General features: G+C 37.4%; 2 protein-coding genes and 1 pseudogene across 2 annotated transcripts in view; all 3 read left to right on the top strand.

Annotated features, from left to right (window-relative positions):
• Positions 1 to 2,607: 2,607 nt before the first annotated feature.
• Positions 2,608 to 3,850, top strand: LOC148734386 (uncharacterized; annotated as a pseudogene).
• Positions 3,851 to 5,184: 1,334 nt separating this feature from the next.
• On the top strand, positions 5,185 to 10,150 carry LOC111337708 (uncharacterized). Its single transcript, XM_022944053.2, has 5 exons — positions 5,185 to 5,416; positions 5,668 to 5,856; positions 8,138 to 8,281; positions 9,156 to 9,349; positions 9,900 to 10,150. Exons 1-5 carry the CDS (start codon positions 5,227 to 5,229, stop codon positions 10,035 to 10,037), a joined length of 855 nt encoding a protein of 284 aa, XP_022799788.1. The 5' UTR covers positions 5,185 to 5,226; the 3' UTR covers positions 10,038 to 10,150.
• Positions 10,151 to 10,800: 650 nt separating this feature from the next.
• Positions 10,801 to 14,504, top strand: part of LOC111337706 (DNA replication licensing factor mcm4-A) — a 15,740-nt gene continuing 12,036 nt past the window's right edge. The window contains exons 1-5 of the mRNA XM_022944052.2: positions 10,801 to 10,911; positions 11,592 to 11,898; positions 12,457 to 12,538; positions 12,647 to 12,853; positions 13,325 to 13,504. Coding sequence (XP_022799787.2) covers positions 10,857 to 10,911; positions 11,592 to 11,898; positions 12,457 to 12,538; positions 12,647 to 12,853; positions 13,325 to 13,504 — 831 coding nt within the window. The 5' untranslated portion in view covers positions 10,801 to 10,856. The remainder of the gene's footprint in view (positions 10,912 to 11,591; positions 11,899 to 12,456; positions 12,539 to 12,646; positions 12,854 to 13,324; positions 13,505 to 14,504) is intronic.

The raw sequence follows: 14,504 nt of genomic DNA, 5'->3' as shown, positions 1-14,504 counted from the left end.
ACTAAAAGTGAACCATATGCATAAAAACAATAGACAGATCTTAAGGTTTCAATACAATGTTTATTTAAAAGTCAGAAAGCCAAACGGTCAATTCACTCTTTAACTCCCAAGATCTGATTATTTATTCTCCCCTCTAGCTGCTACACATTTCCTTGAACAATAGTTACAAAAATTTTGTGTTAGATCACAATAATAACTTCTACCTGATGAGTTTGAAAACATTGGAGAATTCTGGCCAAGGCATTTCTTTACCCCATGGTGTCACATAAATGCCCTGTTTGTGACACACTTTGCCCCAATGGCTGATCACTGATAACACTTTATTTTATTCATGAATGTTATCAAGACAGCAGACAATAAAAATCATATAGCTCTCACTAACCACATTTGAGGTCCATACTGTAAGTTGCAAACCTAGTTTTTTCCACTTGGATTTATAGCCCAGGTGCAGAGTAGAAAAAAAAAAAAAAAAACAAAAAAAAAAAAAACAGGTTCCATAACTTACAGTGTAGACCAAACAAAAGAGGTAAGTAATATATTTTTACATCTCTGTGTTCCAATGGAAGGGGAAGACTTCAATTCAAACAAACTTTTTAATTTTGGTTTTATCAACTGGGTTGATAAATAAATGTAAATTGGCTACCTTATCCTGGGAATGTCTTATTTACAAACAATGAATAGATTCTCATTACTGAATACATGAAAACATTGTATATCTTGCAGCATGTACTGGCTTTTAAACTGGCTCTCACTATAGCTATGGAAAGGCTATAGTGACCTGGTAAAAGGTCTCAGAGGGTCTGGCCCCTTGCAGACCTCCTCTGAGTTTTCCTGCTTAATATGCATTTATGCACACCATTGCCATTTCTATAAGTTACAGAGAAACCTTTAAAAATGTTCAACCTTGCACATTCTAGCAATTTAATCAAAATGGAATGGTCCATGATCTTTAGATACCAGTCACATTGTTCTTGAGTGGGGAGATCTGTATAGGAGAATAAATTTCACATGTTATCTTAAAAACCTTTGCACACTAACATCAGTATACATGTGCCCCATACTACTCTCTACACATTTCCTAGGGTGCTGATTTAGTAATAATGCATTACATAGTGTCACATTGCATAACCACTGAAAGGAACTTCCTATTACTCAATCATGTCGTAAGTCTTCTTTGCCAAATAAAAGAAAAAAAGCTTATCGTGAGTATAATATGGTAAATATCTTCTATAAATCTTGATTATGGAATAAAATACAGTTGAATTAGGTGGAATGAGAGCTGTCACCTGACCAATGAATACTCTACAGCTGACAAGGAGAATTTGTCTAACAATCAAGGGTATCTTTAGTCGATGATCATTTACTTCATTCTTGAGACCTGTGTGTGATTCTGGGAGGGTGATCTTGTAGGGAGAATTCAGATGCTAGTCACTCTTTAGAGTCGGAAGGTTTAAGCTAGTGGTTCTCCCCTTTTCTTATAGACATGATATGTACTGAAAGTTTCACTACTAACACCATCCTCCTTTTATCATGTTCAGGGTGTCAAGTGACAAATGACACTTAGAAAATAGGAAAATAGGAATGACAGTGGCCAAAAAATAGGAAATAAATAGAAATTCTCACCCCAAAATAGGAAAAAAATAAGAGGATTTCTTTGAGTTTTATCCTCTTAACACTCTCAACAGAAACTCTGTTCCACAACCCAATGCTTTACTATTTAACAGGCACCATGACATACATCCATGATACATTGCAGCCCCACTGAATTGGATCCATCATTTGTGCTAGAGCAGCTTTTGTCATTGAAGGCAAACAAAGCGATTGGTCTTGACAAAATTAGCACGAGACTTCTTAAAATCTCAGCTCACACTATTGCACCATCTGTTGTTAAACTTTTGAATCTTTCAATTCGCACTAGTCAATTTCCCAAATTGTGGAAATGCGTGAAAATCACGGCATTGTTTAAGTCAGGTGACAGGACTAACGTTTCCAACTACCGCCCCATCTCAATCCTCCCTACACTAAGTAAGATTTTAGAGAGAGCGGTACACTTGCAGCTGTATCAGTACTTGATTACCAATAATTTATTGTCTAACAAGCAGTTTGGTTTCCAGAAGGGTCTCTCAACTACAACAGCTTTGACCTCATTTGCCGATGAGGTGCTCTTAGACATGGAACATGGAAAGCTTTGCGGGGCCGTGTTCATCAATCTAACCAAGGCATTTGACACGGTAGACCATCAAATAATGTCATGCAAGCTATCAAAAGATTGGCCTTTCTGAAACAGCTCTTCACTGGTTCCGTTCTTACTCAACTGGTAGACAACAGCACACCTCATGTGGAAATGAGTTATCTGAGGAACTTCCAGTCACGCATGGGGTGCCACAGGGTAGCATTTTAGGGCCTTTGTTGTTTGTGATTTACATAAATAACTTGCCAAATGTGCTTAACTCCTGCTATGCATCACTTTATGCAGACGATACTGTGATTTATTGCTATGGTACCTCCTCAAAGGAGTTGAGTGATAAGTTAAATAACGATCTACTAGGTATGGCGAAATGGCTTCGTGATCACGAACTGACTTTAAATTTGGACAAAACTAAATGCATGCTTATCAGTAGTAATAGGAAACGTGAAAGCAAAGTAGATTTGTCTGTTTCAATTTTACATCATAGTATAAGTAATGTTTGCAGCTTTAAATACCTCGGTATACATATATCTTCGGATTTCACATGGATTGATCATATTGAACACCTAACTGGGAAAATCAATCAGAGGCTTAGGCTTCTCAAGCGTATAAAGCATTTATTGCCTTTCAGGGCGTGTTTACTTTTCTATAAAGGTCTTGTTATGCCCCTTTTTGAATATACTGATTTAGTATGGGGCGATAAACATAATATTATCCTCATGTCTAGTTTGCAATTTTGCAAAATAAGGCCACTAAAGTAATTTTAAATAGAACATTGTACTCATCCTCCACTGAGGCATTAGCCGTTCTCAAGTGGCTGCCTCTAGAGAAAAGTCAATTTCAAAGAAGGTGTGTACACGTATACAAATGCATCAATGGCCTATTTAATCACAATATGGACTTGATTAGACAAGACGTACTTCATAGGCATAATACACATACCAAAGGCAATTTTAGATTACCACGTGTCAAAACAAATTGGGGGAAGCAAAAAACACAATATCATGCCGTTTCCGATTTTAACTCCCTCAGTCAGACGAGCAAAGACTCAAAGAATGTCAATAGTTTTAAACGTAATGTTTTTAAGTTTTTAAAAGAGCTACTTATGTTTAATTTTTATTTATACTTATTTTTAATTTTTTATGCATTTTTTGTATCCTTTTAATCCCTTTGCAATTTTATTGCTTTTTTGTTTCTACTATATATATCTAGTTTCGAGGTCCTTTTTGAAAACCATATTTGTTATGAAAAAGTTTCCTCAATAAAGATGACTATTATTTATTCAACATGGCAAATGTACATACATGCATATGACTTCCCAGAATCCCTTGTATGTTATCAAAAGCACTGAGAAAGTCTGGGCACTAGTTTCAGAAGAAAATCACTCATAAAGGCTTCAAACTGGTCTTTTTTGGCATGAAGTTTCAGTTTTTTGTAGAATTTATCAATTTTATTTGCAATTTTATTTCAAATATTTCAAAATGTTTCTGTGTACCCAGTAAAACCCTAAAAAAAATTGGAAAAACTTGGAATTTCATGAAAAAATAGGAGAAAATAGGAGGCAGGCCAAAAAATAGGAAAAAATAGGAAAAAATAAGAACTTGACACCCTGCATGTTAATCATGAATTGTACTATTTTGATTATATTTTGATTAAGTGTAACAAAACCAAATCAAAGTCACCTCAAACATACATAATGATTGGCCAATACACAAACATCTTAGTACTAATTGTGACATGATTCTCTTCCAAATTGTTGAAATGGGTTGCCTTTGAGAATGACAAAGCAATTGCATGAATGTAGACCCCTAGATAAAGGAAACATATCTGCGACAGATTAGAATTCCAATTTCTTCAGGGAGCATACCCTAGACCTCTTTTGGAGTGGAGGATGATGATCAATGATGATATCCAATCTAGTCTCATGCAAAATTTCGTGAAATCCCAGAAACTACACATAGACTAATACTGTGGGTAACATGTACAGTTATAATACTGGTAGTTTGTGACAGAGAACGCGCCATGCTATTGCATGTCATCATTCCGGAAAAGAATTGCGTTACATCCCCCACACTAAAACAGCAAGCAAGCACTTTCAATTTCTTGTTTCCCCTTTTGTTTTCCCCGATAAAAAAAATCCATATTTATGCAGATGTCATCTGTAATGAAAATTATTTTAGCGTGGAGCGCAAAAACACATGTTTTTGCTGCAGTTAATTTAGCGAACACTTCCTACTTGAACTTGTGTAGATATGGTCGTGAAGAGCTCACAAACTACTTATAGTTTTCAAATACGTTTTCGATTTGTTTTGACAATTTGACAAAAATACATCTTGCTAGACAAGCAAATAATAATTAAGGGATTTGTTTATTGTTATAAGTAATAATCCAGATTTTTCGACAGGATTGTTTCTTATGTTTACACAAGGCCCGCTCACAATAATTAAATGTGAAGCTTAAATAATTAAAATTATAAGCTACTGCTACTGCTATTGGACCCACTGATTGACAAAACTAAAAAGTTTACAATCGTTCGGTTTTTTTCCCAGCAGCTCGTACTAATTTGTACCGAAAGAAACAACAACTCCCGGTCGAGGCAATCAACACGACCGGAAAATTATGCATGCCAAATGAGTCAAAATTTAAAATAAAATTCGAAAAAGTAAACACAGTATGAAAAACTCACCATTTCACTGTCAAGGAAAGTTCGAATTCTCTCGACTTTAGACGGGAAAAAACCAAAACAGGCAAGTTTGAACAGAAACTGAAAGCACTCAACAGCCGCCATCTTAGATATCAAATATTTCACTGACGTCATGTTAGAGAACAATAGATAGGGGAACTTAGATCAGGGCAAGTTCAGACAAGTCGAGAGTTCGCCGAAGACTTCGTGACAAAGCATTTCCCTCGCAAGAATATACCATTACAAATAACCAATCAGAGACAATCATCAATTATAAAACACCAATCAACGATAGAATATTTTTCCTGCCATGACGCGCTAGGAATCAAAGTGAATTTTATTCAACAAGAGTGTGATGCAGATTGTGATGGCCACGAGAAGTGCAGTCGAGAATTTTTTGGAGAAAATCGGCCTTGAAAGTTACCGGACAAGATTTTTAAGTCAAGGATATGATACGATCATCGACCTTTGTCTACTTGACGAACATGACTTAGATTCACTGAGTATACAAGAACCAGTCGAAAGGTACAAGATCCTAGACGCCGGTAAGTACATTTCTCCATAATTATATATTTACCTCAACTGATTTTGGGGAACCGTGAGATCGGATTCGCGTCAATCGTTTTATCTAGTAATCGATTTATACCTGTCTCGGGATAGATGAGGATCGATCTAAGGAAAAAATCATGAATTATTTCAATTCGTCAATTGCACAATTGTTTCCGTTTGGATGACAAACTTTTTTTTATGAATCTTTAAACTCACAATGCCATGATATATATTTTCCGATCTCCAGCTTCTTGCATAGATGTCGCAGACTGGCTACAACATCTTGGTTTAGATAACGAAAATTGTTATTTGGAGAGGTTAAGAGCTGAGGGAATCACCACCATAAGGGATGTAAAATCCAGAGAATGGAGTGACGAACTCCTTGACTCCTTGGAGATCATGATCCCAGGGCATAGAAAAAGGGTTACAAGTGCAGGTACGAACTTTGAAGTAGCTCGTTCCTGATTAGTTTGATATCACTAAAATGAAGGTTGAAGTTATATTTGCTTGTTTATGGTTAACTCGAGGTGATCACTTTCGACCTGAATATAGTCCTGTTTTTTTTTGTTCCTTGGCGAAGTCGACCTTTTTCGTCGAGAAAATAACTAATTAGCTTGCCCTTAAAGAGCGCGCTACATTTCTCTGACTTTTTTCCATCGCACAATTTGTTTATCCGGTATTAATTGGGAAGGAACAAATCAACCTATAGAAGCAGTTTTATTAAAAGGGATATTGCCCCGCTAAACGCTTGATCGGTAACGTTTTTCGCTTTCCCTAAATTGACTTAAAGGGGGACTCCCCTTGGTAAGCCGTTAAGTTTTTTTTTAATGTTTACAAGCTTTAACTTCATTCGTCATCGATAAAGGTCGAGGTTGCAAATAAATGAAAAAGAGACCATTTCGACGCAAGAAATCGCTAGGTGCCTCTATCCTACGTCGAGAATAGTCAAACCCGTCGTTACTGCATCAGTTCCAGGAGTGGTGTGTTGAGATACTCCAATGTGAAAGGCTATGCTAAAATTGCCAAATTACCCTTCGAACTAAGAGTTAAATATCTCAAATAATACCTTCATAGGTTGAAAAGAAATTGCTTTTTTAAAGTCCAACTGCAGAAGATTTAAAGATTTATGATTTAATACAGGACTGAAGTGTGCCTCTTTAACGTCGTTGTTGTTGAATCAGTGTACTCCCGAAGAGCGCGGTGTTTTTCACTGAAAACGTTGTCTTGTTTACTGATCCACTGGGTTCTGATTAGAATTAAGAACGTGTAGAAATCGCGTTTCTTATATTCAGGGAATAATTTAACAGCACAATAACTAATAAACAGTGAACAGCTCGGTCAGGCACAAATACCGTTGTGGAACCGTCAGCTTTTGTGATCAGAGTTTTGAAACTTTAAAGTGAAAATCAGCCAACAGCTTTCTCATTATCTGTTTTACAGTATTGCTGCTAATCCTGGTATTTTCTCTTCGTCTCACTAGACTAGGATAACCATAAAGTTCGTAAAACTTAAGGCTGTGTTAAGTTCAAAATCTGTGCGCGCAAATTTTCAGTCGAGGAAGGAGATCATAAGCGCACATCTTCTGTGAATACCGAATTTCATGTTTTTATTTTTGGGCTTTACTAGATGGCTGCATATGGAAAAGCTTTCAGCCTAACAGACTGCTGTCCCTTAACTGCTTTTATATTTTAATTCAGCGAGAAGTTTGTGCATGTAGTCGGGTTTGTTGAACTCGAGGTGAATCGCCACTCTCACCGTGAAAACCGCTCTCACAATGATTCAGTAGAGCCAGTGCCATTCTTGTTAGTATTTTTTATCAGAATTCTGGAATATGACCGCAGTAAGCCAAAAATCCCCTCGTTTTATCGATTTATAGTGCGAAAACATTTTTCAGCGGGTCACAGCCTAAACTCGTAATTGTCAATAGTATTATCAGGCTAGGTGATTATACAGACTCGAAAATAATACTCCTAGTTATCGTTTATTTTGTAACTCCTCCATCCCACCGTTTTATTTCTATATGACTGCAAAATCAGTCACCAGATTTAAAACATTTTTCTTTTTCGCAAGAGCTTTATATTCCCGTAATGTTAACGTTCTATGTGAAATAGTGTGGTCGGTTTTTCCGTGTTACCAATTTTTCTTCTACCAAAACTATTATAAACTTATGTTAGCTGGCATTGTGCAACTGCATATTCCATGTTGAGGCAACTTTTATTTTAGTTGTTTTCAAGACCATAAAGTTTACAGTCGACAAACTGTAAACTATGGAAATCGTGAATAAAGAGAAATATAATAGGTAAAGAGAATACCATCAAGTCAATCATAGTACTCTTTTGCATGAGTTTGTTGTGCCAGTGAGATGTAGTTGTAGTTTTGTGAGCTCCTCCTCCTTGTTGGTCAAAATTAAAAGAGCTTAGTCATTATTATTTGAGTTGATTTCCCCGGTTTTTTGATTATTTTGGGGTCATTGGGAGTTGTCGTTGATTCAAACGGTAGTTTGGAAGAGCAGGGAAAAACCTATGGCTCAGGATGGAGGAGATTAAGACAGAATACAAATGGCAAAACTTGATCATAGAAGGTCAAATTTTCATGATGAACAGGATGCCTTGTTACGAGGTTCATTTAATTTTAGCGTCTTTACATTGCGTGTTTAACACGCTATTCGCTGCTTTGATCACGTTTTCTTTTTTTTTTTTTCACCCTTTATCCACCAGCAACCTTTCTCAAGTGGCATTCAGCTGAAGAACCTGACACTAGAGTGGTTGTCCTGGGTTACTGGGGACAACCCCCAGGGCTTGAGGACAACCCATACCCCTTTCTGTGCGTTCCAGGACACCTTAAATCTGACACTGGGGAAGGTATGTAGGCAGTTATATCAGTGATAGTGTAATATATAAAGCTACTTGTATGAGTAGCTATAATAATTGAAGTTTTCTTTGCTTTGTTTCAATTGCTCAGCCTAGCTTCAATGTTGCCAAACTGCATGAGTTGTAATCGAACTAGTTAAACAGCTAAGCATGTTTTTTAATTCATAATTTACCTTGGTTGTAAGTCAATAAGTCAGCTATCGGGTTGTTAGTTGTTAAGAAGAAGCCACCAAGTATTCAAGTACATTAGGTGGTTGGCCCCTCAGTTTGCTGGCTAACTCAGTTGCCTGATGTTATGGTCCTTCAGTGAGTCAATATGTCGATCAGTCATAGACTCGCTCAAAAAGTCAGCCAATCAATCAATCATTTGTTCAAATAGTATTTCTATATGTCAGTTCATCAGTTAGCCAATCTTTCAGTTAGTCAGCTACCCTGTATGTCACTCATAATTCATGCAATCAGGCAGTTAGTTGGACACTTAGTAACTTGGTCAGTGAGGTAGCTGGTTAGTCAGTAAACGAATTGATCTTTCAGCCAGTCAGGCTGAATGACTGTTTTGTTGTCTGTGTCTGCCCGCCATTCCGGTAGATGCTCATTCCATTGGAAAATGGCCAGATTTTAACTGAAGGTTTTCAAAGTGTGTAATCTGCTCGATATGCACGTCTAATTTAAGTGTATTTAATTCACAACACTAATAGAAAGAGGAGTGTTCTGTATTATCTGTCTACTCTATAGCGCAAATTCATGCAGCTTACTTTCCTGCCGATTCTGGCAAATAAGAAATTTTCTTCTGAAATTCTTAGTCTATTGGTAAGATACAAAAAATGTGACTCCTAAACATTTTTGCTGTGTCCTTTACTTCAAGGTGCCCGCTCATCAGAGTTGACCGTGTTCATCGTGGACTCTGGTAGTGATGTTGTCACCGCCACCGAGAGCCTCATTGCGAATTTACAACTAGAATACCTCAGGAACGTCGACAGTAGAGGGCCCTACTCAGCAGCAGACAAACCTCTCTACAGAGGGGTTCTTAAGCTTGGGACAGAAGAGTTTGAAGTCGAGGTAGGCGATGAAGCTCACAATTTAGTATTAGCTCTTTTCAATGTATCAACTTTGAGCCAATACTGGGTCAAGCAGTGACATTTCCTCACTGACGCTGACCATAGTCTATCTAAGATGACTGGTCCCAGACAAATTAACCTTGCGCACTTCACAAAACTGGCTCTATCTTACTTTATAACAGAGTCATTCAACCTACGATCTTCTAAGCCAGGCTATCTGTGATTCATCCACAACTTTCTCCTATGATGCCGTGGAAACTTGCTCCAATTGACGTCATTTGAGCGCGAAAATTGTCGAGTTTCGTAAGTTTCTAACTTCGCGCATGTTTTCTTGTCTTGTCTACACTTGGACTCAGGAACAAAGAAACGCTCTTGGTCTTAGTTTGCCTTTCGAACGTCTTTTAAACTCCCCCCTTTTCCCGTCTACTTAATTTATATTGGTTTTTTAGAATTTAGCGCGATTATATATAATTATCAGAAGAATGACTGATTATTTTAAAGTTGCACTGATTCTCATGTTATTGTTTTTGTCTTTTTCTTATGGTTATAAGGTTATACCAGAAAAACTTGCGAGTGTTGGGCATGCTGTTATGCGGAAATTTAAACACTATATCGATGGCAAGTTTCATCGCTGGCTCAAGGAGGATAAGCCTGAAGAAACCCAGCCACCCCTTGAAGAACCTGAATAAATTAGTGAATTTTCAAAAAATCAATGAACCAATCCCATCATGGGAATTATGAACCAAATGTAAATATATTTTATTGCGAATTGAATACAGATTAATTTTTATTTCTTAATGTATTTAAGGCTCGTTTCAGGTAATGGCTATTTGTTTGTTAGGTTGTTTGTTTGTTTGTTTGTTTTTTAACCCTTTCAGATCCCATCAGTAATTCTTCTTCTTAATATTTAGTCGACTCTTATAATGTTGGGATAGAGAATTTTTTATCAGATCAACCAATAACCCCCTTTTTCTCCTTATTCGTGTGATTGATACTGTATTGATAATACAAAGAGAAATTCTGTCTTGGTCACTCGTGGTAATTTAAGATAGAAATAGATTTTCCTGGATTTTGGAGATCAGTAACTTGGTATAAAATAGAAGAAATTAAACAGCGAAGAAGCATTGTTGAATTAGCTGATAGTCGCTTCTAGTTCAGCCGAAGAAAAGCTAGATTTGTTTCGTTGAATTTTTTCTTGACGCAAATTTTGGAAAAGGTCAGGCGACGCATGTCCCAGAGACAAGGAAATATTTGAATTTTGAAAGAAAGATATATTAATATCATTTATTGGGAAGGAATTAAAGTTCCCCGATTATTTTAGGAATTTTTTTATTTATGCGATCAATAAAATTTTAAAGTTTAACTTGGTCTTGTACTCTGAGAGCGATTGTCCCACGGGGTCTCCTGTCAACATCCAGGACTCCTTGCGCGCATTTTGGTCACCTGATTTATTTCCCGCGCTTTTTCACACGTGAGTCTGTTGATCGTGTTGTAAGAGGAGAATCAAAATGTCTGCTCCTTCTACGCCGAGAGGAAGAAAGCGCTCTAGAGCAAGCCCTCCGCGTGAGTATATCTTTATTGATGCAATTATTGTTTCCTTTGTTGATTCCTCTACCCTGATATCAAATCATGTCTTTTCTCATTCGATTTTGTCGTCGAAAAATGTGCCGATCCGTTTCGCTCTCGAGTACAGCGCAGTTATTTTGATTGATGTCAACCTCATGGAAGTTTACTTGGCATTATGTGCGGAAATTGAATTACCTTACCATCTAGGGTGAATGCCTGGAAAAAAGGAAACTAATTTACGTCGGTTAATCATGCACTAGGATAGGACAGAAGAAATATCCTTCATTGTACATTTGTGGTTAATTATACCGAGCTCAGATGCAAAATTATGGTTGTACAATTTCCAAAGCATATTTTTCTAGCTCAACCATTTTTTGGCATATGTTGTCGTCAATTGCCATTTTTTTCTCGCTAAGTTTTTTTAACATTGTAACTGGAACCAAATCGTCAGAAATGGTTCCCGAAAGCTTTCACTGGTCTTTTCCTTCCCACCGCGCCGCTAGCATTCAGCACAATTCAAGTTCGCTCAATATTGATTGCTAAGGTTTTTACTGAGCTCCAAAAACGTCAACAATCTGCTTGATGATGTGAGAGTAGTATTCCATCATGAAAGGACAAGCTCAAGCTGAGACACTTTGATCCCACGATACAGATGTCATAATGTTCTCTTCGTTTAGCATCTGATGCTTCTACAACCAGTACGCGTAGTACTCGTAGCAACCGTAGGGGCTCAAGGGCATCATCTCCAACAGCTGCTCCAGCAGTGTCACCCCCATCTCAACGACGACGAGTAGATGAAGCCTCATCGCCTCTCCCATTAGCACCTACATCACCATCTGAGGGGCAGCCCGACCCTGATCGATCTGGACTGTTCTCGTCGCCTCAAACTAGAGGAGGGCCGGAGACGAGTGAAATTGACCTCAGCTCACCTCTTAACTATGCTACACCAAGTTCAAGAGCTGCTGGTACCCCAGCTGGTAGTCTGTATCCTGTGATAAAAATCTTTAATTTGCCTTTGTGTTTAAAATTTGAAAGATAAATGCATTTTCTTTGGTTCTAAAAAAAAGTAACAAGAAGAAATTTAATAGGGGAATGAGATCAGATGAATTTAAGTTTAAAATACTTAGCTCAGATTGTAAAACAAAATTGCTCCTGTGTATCAGGTATTATAAATAGCATGTATGAAGTCAAACCTTCTGGTAGAGGATGGAATTTGAAAAAGGGCATATGTGGGAAAAATGGAAGAATGTTCAGTTAATTCAACTTAATTGTGCAACTTTTCATAAGATATGACTAACAGAAACTATAATTATTAGAACTTTTTTTTTAATGTATTTTTCCAAATGAGTGGTGAGATTTCTCTGTGAGCCTATGATTTGTTGTGATTCAAGGTCAGTTTAGAGATATTGTAGGTTAGCATAATGTCAGCAACCCTGAACAAAATGGTGACCAACAGCTCTAATATGCACACCACAGGTGACAATTTGAGTTTGAACCTGTGTGATAGCACTGATAGTTTCAGATTCCTTAACTAAAGATCAGAGCTGGTACACCTATCCGACATCGCAGTGATATTCGCAGTGACAGGCGATTACGTCAAGTTAATCTAGGAGAAAATCAACCAGTGAGTAACTTGTACCAATAATTTTATAGATTGAGATATGCATTCTTGCCCCTTATTTTTAAGGTTCAAATAAAAAATTTCTCTTTTTTTTTTTTTTTTATCCCTTAGCCCTCTGATACCACTGATCAGCCAACTGGGCCTACTAGTGATGTTGCCACAGCTCCTGCATTGGTCATCTGGGGAACAGATGTCGTTGTTAGTGACACTAAGGAGAAATTCAGGAAATTTGTCTGTGACTTTGTTGATGAAGATGCTGAAGATATGGGTGAGGGCTTTGATCCCCTGTTACCAGTCTACATGCAACGCCTTGATGAGGTAATTACTATTGTTATGGCCTTGTGAACTGGTGCTTTTTTTTATTTTTAAAGTTCAGCTAAACCGATGATCAGGCACTCCTTTTTATTTTTGTGACAAATAAATTATTTAAAAAGTTATTGAGAAGTATTTGGAGTCTGGACTTTCTTCCTATTGCTCCAAATATAATGACCAGCAGAATTAATTTTGGTGACTCTAATTGTGTTCGTTAGCGTACAAACACAAGTATGAACTAAAAGAACTGTATTGTTACCTTTTTAATAGAATATCCAAAGAATTTCAAATTATGTAAAAAAAAAAAACATCTTTGCAAGCTACAGTAGTAGTTTGTAACTTTTTTTCTTTTACAATGTTATAATTATGTTGTTAGATTTTAGAAACTTCAGTTGTACTATGGTAGCTTCTCTACATGCTTTATATAGTTTGAAAACTGTTGATTAACACTGTCTAACATAAATTATTTTCATGCAGATCCATGTGTTAGAGACACCTTTTTTGAACATTGATTGTGGTCATTTCAAGACATTTGATGCAGATTTATACAGACAATTGATCTGTTATCCACAAGAAGTGATTCCTACCTTTGACATGGCTGTGAATGAGGTGTTCTTTGAAAAATATCCTGATGCTCAGTTGCAACATCAAATCCAGGTGAAATATTGATTAAAATGCAAAATGACTTTCTTCTTCTTTTTTTTTAATATTTGATAACAATTGCAATAAGGGTTTATTCATTTGTTTTATTACATGACTCGGGAAGTCCGAGGGCCAATAACTAAAATCTACCAATCAAAATGCTCTATTGCCAGTCAATATTCTCTCAGTAGGGACCTTCAGATCCGACAACGACTTCGAGTACGAGAACGAGATTACCAAAGTGCAACTAGCACGCATGTGCGATAGCGTGAGCATGTCATGCAAACTCGTTCTGTCTTCAAAATCTCGCTGCCGTCCTTTTAAGAACTACGAGATTTTCAAATAAACTCGTTCCCCGAGTACGACTGAGTTCAGGCGGGTTTAAGGTTAGTCTCTATAGCTGTTTTTACAAGTTTCAAGCGACTCATACATGCACAAAGTCTACATTAAACAGTTACTAACAAATTGTTATGTTTGCACGTTAGAAATTGCTTTTCAAGAACTGTGCTGTACTTTAAGTTCAAAGTCATGTGACGCGAGTCAAGTCAAAGCGATCGTATGACCAGTAGGGAAAGGACGGATTTTTCTCGATCACCATTTCGAAAAGCAACGAAAACTCGACTTCAACGATGATATCCTTCATGAACATAAATGCCAGAGCATCTTGCGTGGTTTGTCTGCTAAACATTTCCACGACCGACAAAATGTCGCCACTCCGTACTCACAACAACTACTGAAACATTTTTGTTACGAGCTGACGACGGCAACGACTGTGTTTGCAACAACTAAGCCCCAGGACTCCCGTGCGCAAGAATCGTACTCGTAGTTGGATCTGAAGGTCCCTAGTATTGGACCGGGCACGGTCCTGAATGATACTGCACTTGTGCCCCTTTGAACTTCAGTCATATAATAAATCTCTTATTAACCAAGCTTGCTCAGGACCATACTGGAAGAATATCGGCCCTCGGTCTTTTTTGTATGGACCTCACTGCACTTGGTCCGTACTGTCAAGACC

Source organism: Stylophora pistillata, chromosome 3, assembly GCF_964205215.1.
Source record: "Stylophora pistillata chromosome 3, jaStyPist1.2, whole genome shotgun sequence".
Taxonomy (NCBI): domain Eukaryota; kingdom Metazoa; phylum Cnidaria; class Anthozoa; order Scleractinia; family Pocilloporidae; genus Stylophora; species Stylophora pistillata.
The sequence above is the reverse complement of the archived record's forward strand: the minus strand, read 5'-3'. Positions and strand labels throughout refer to the sequence as shown.

Excerpts from the sequence above, each read along its gene's own strand:
- LOC111337708 (XM_022944053.2), top strand. The coding sequence starts at position 5,227 with ATGCAGATTGTGATGGCCACGAGAAGTGCAGTCGAGAATTTTTTGGAG. Across the intron at positions 5,417-5,667 it reads GTACAAGATCCTAGACGCCG|CTTCTTGCATAGATGTCGCA; the intron begins GTAAGTACATTT and ends TCCGATCTCCAG. Across the intron at positions 5,857-8,137 it reads AAAAAGGGTTACAAGTGCAG|CAACCTTTCTCAAGTGGCAT; the intron begins GTACGAACTTTG and ends TTTATCCACCAG.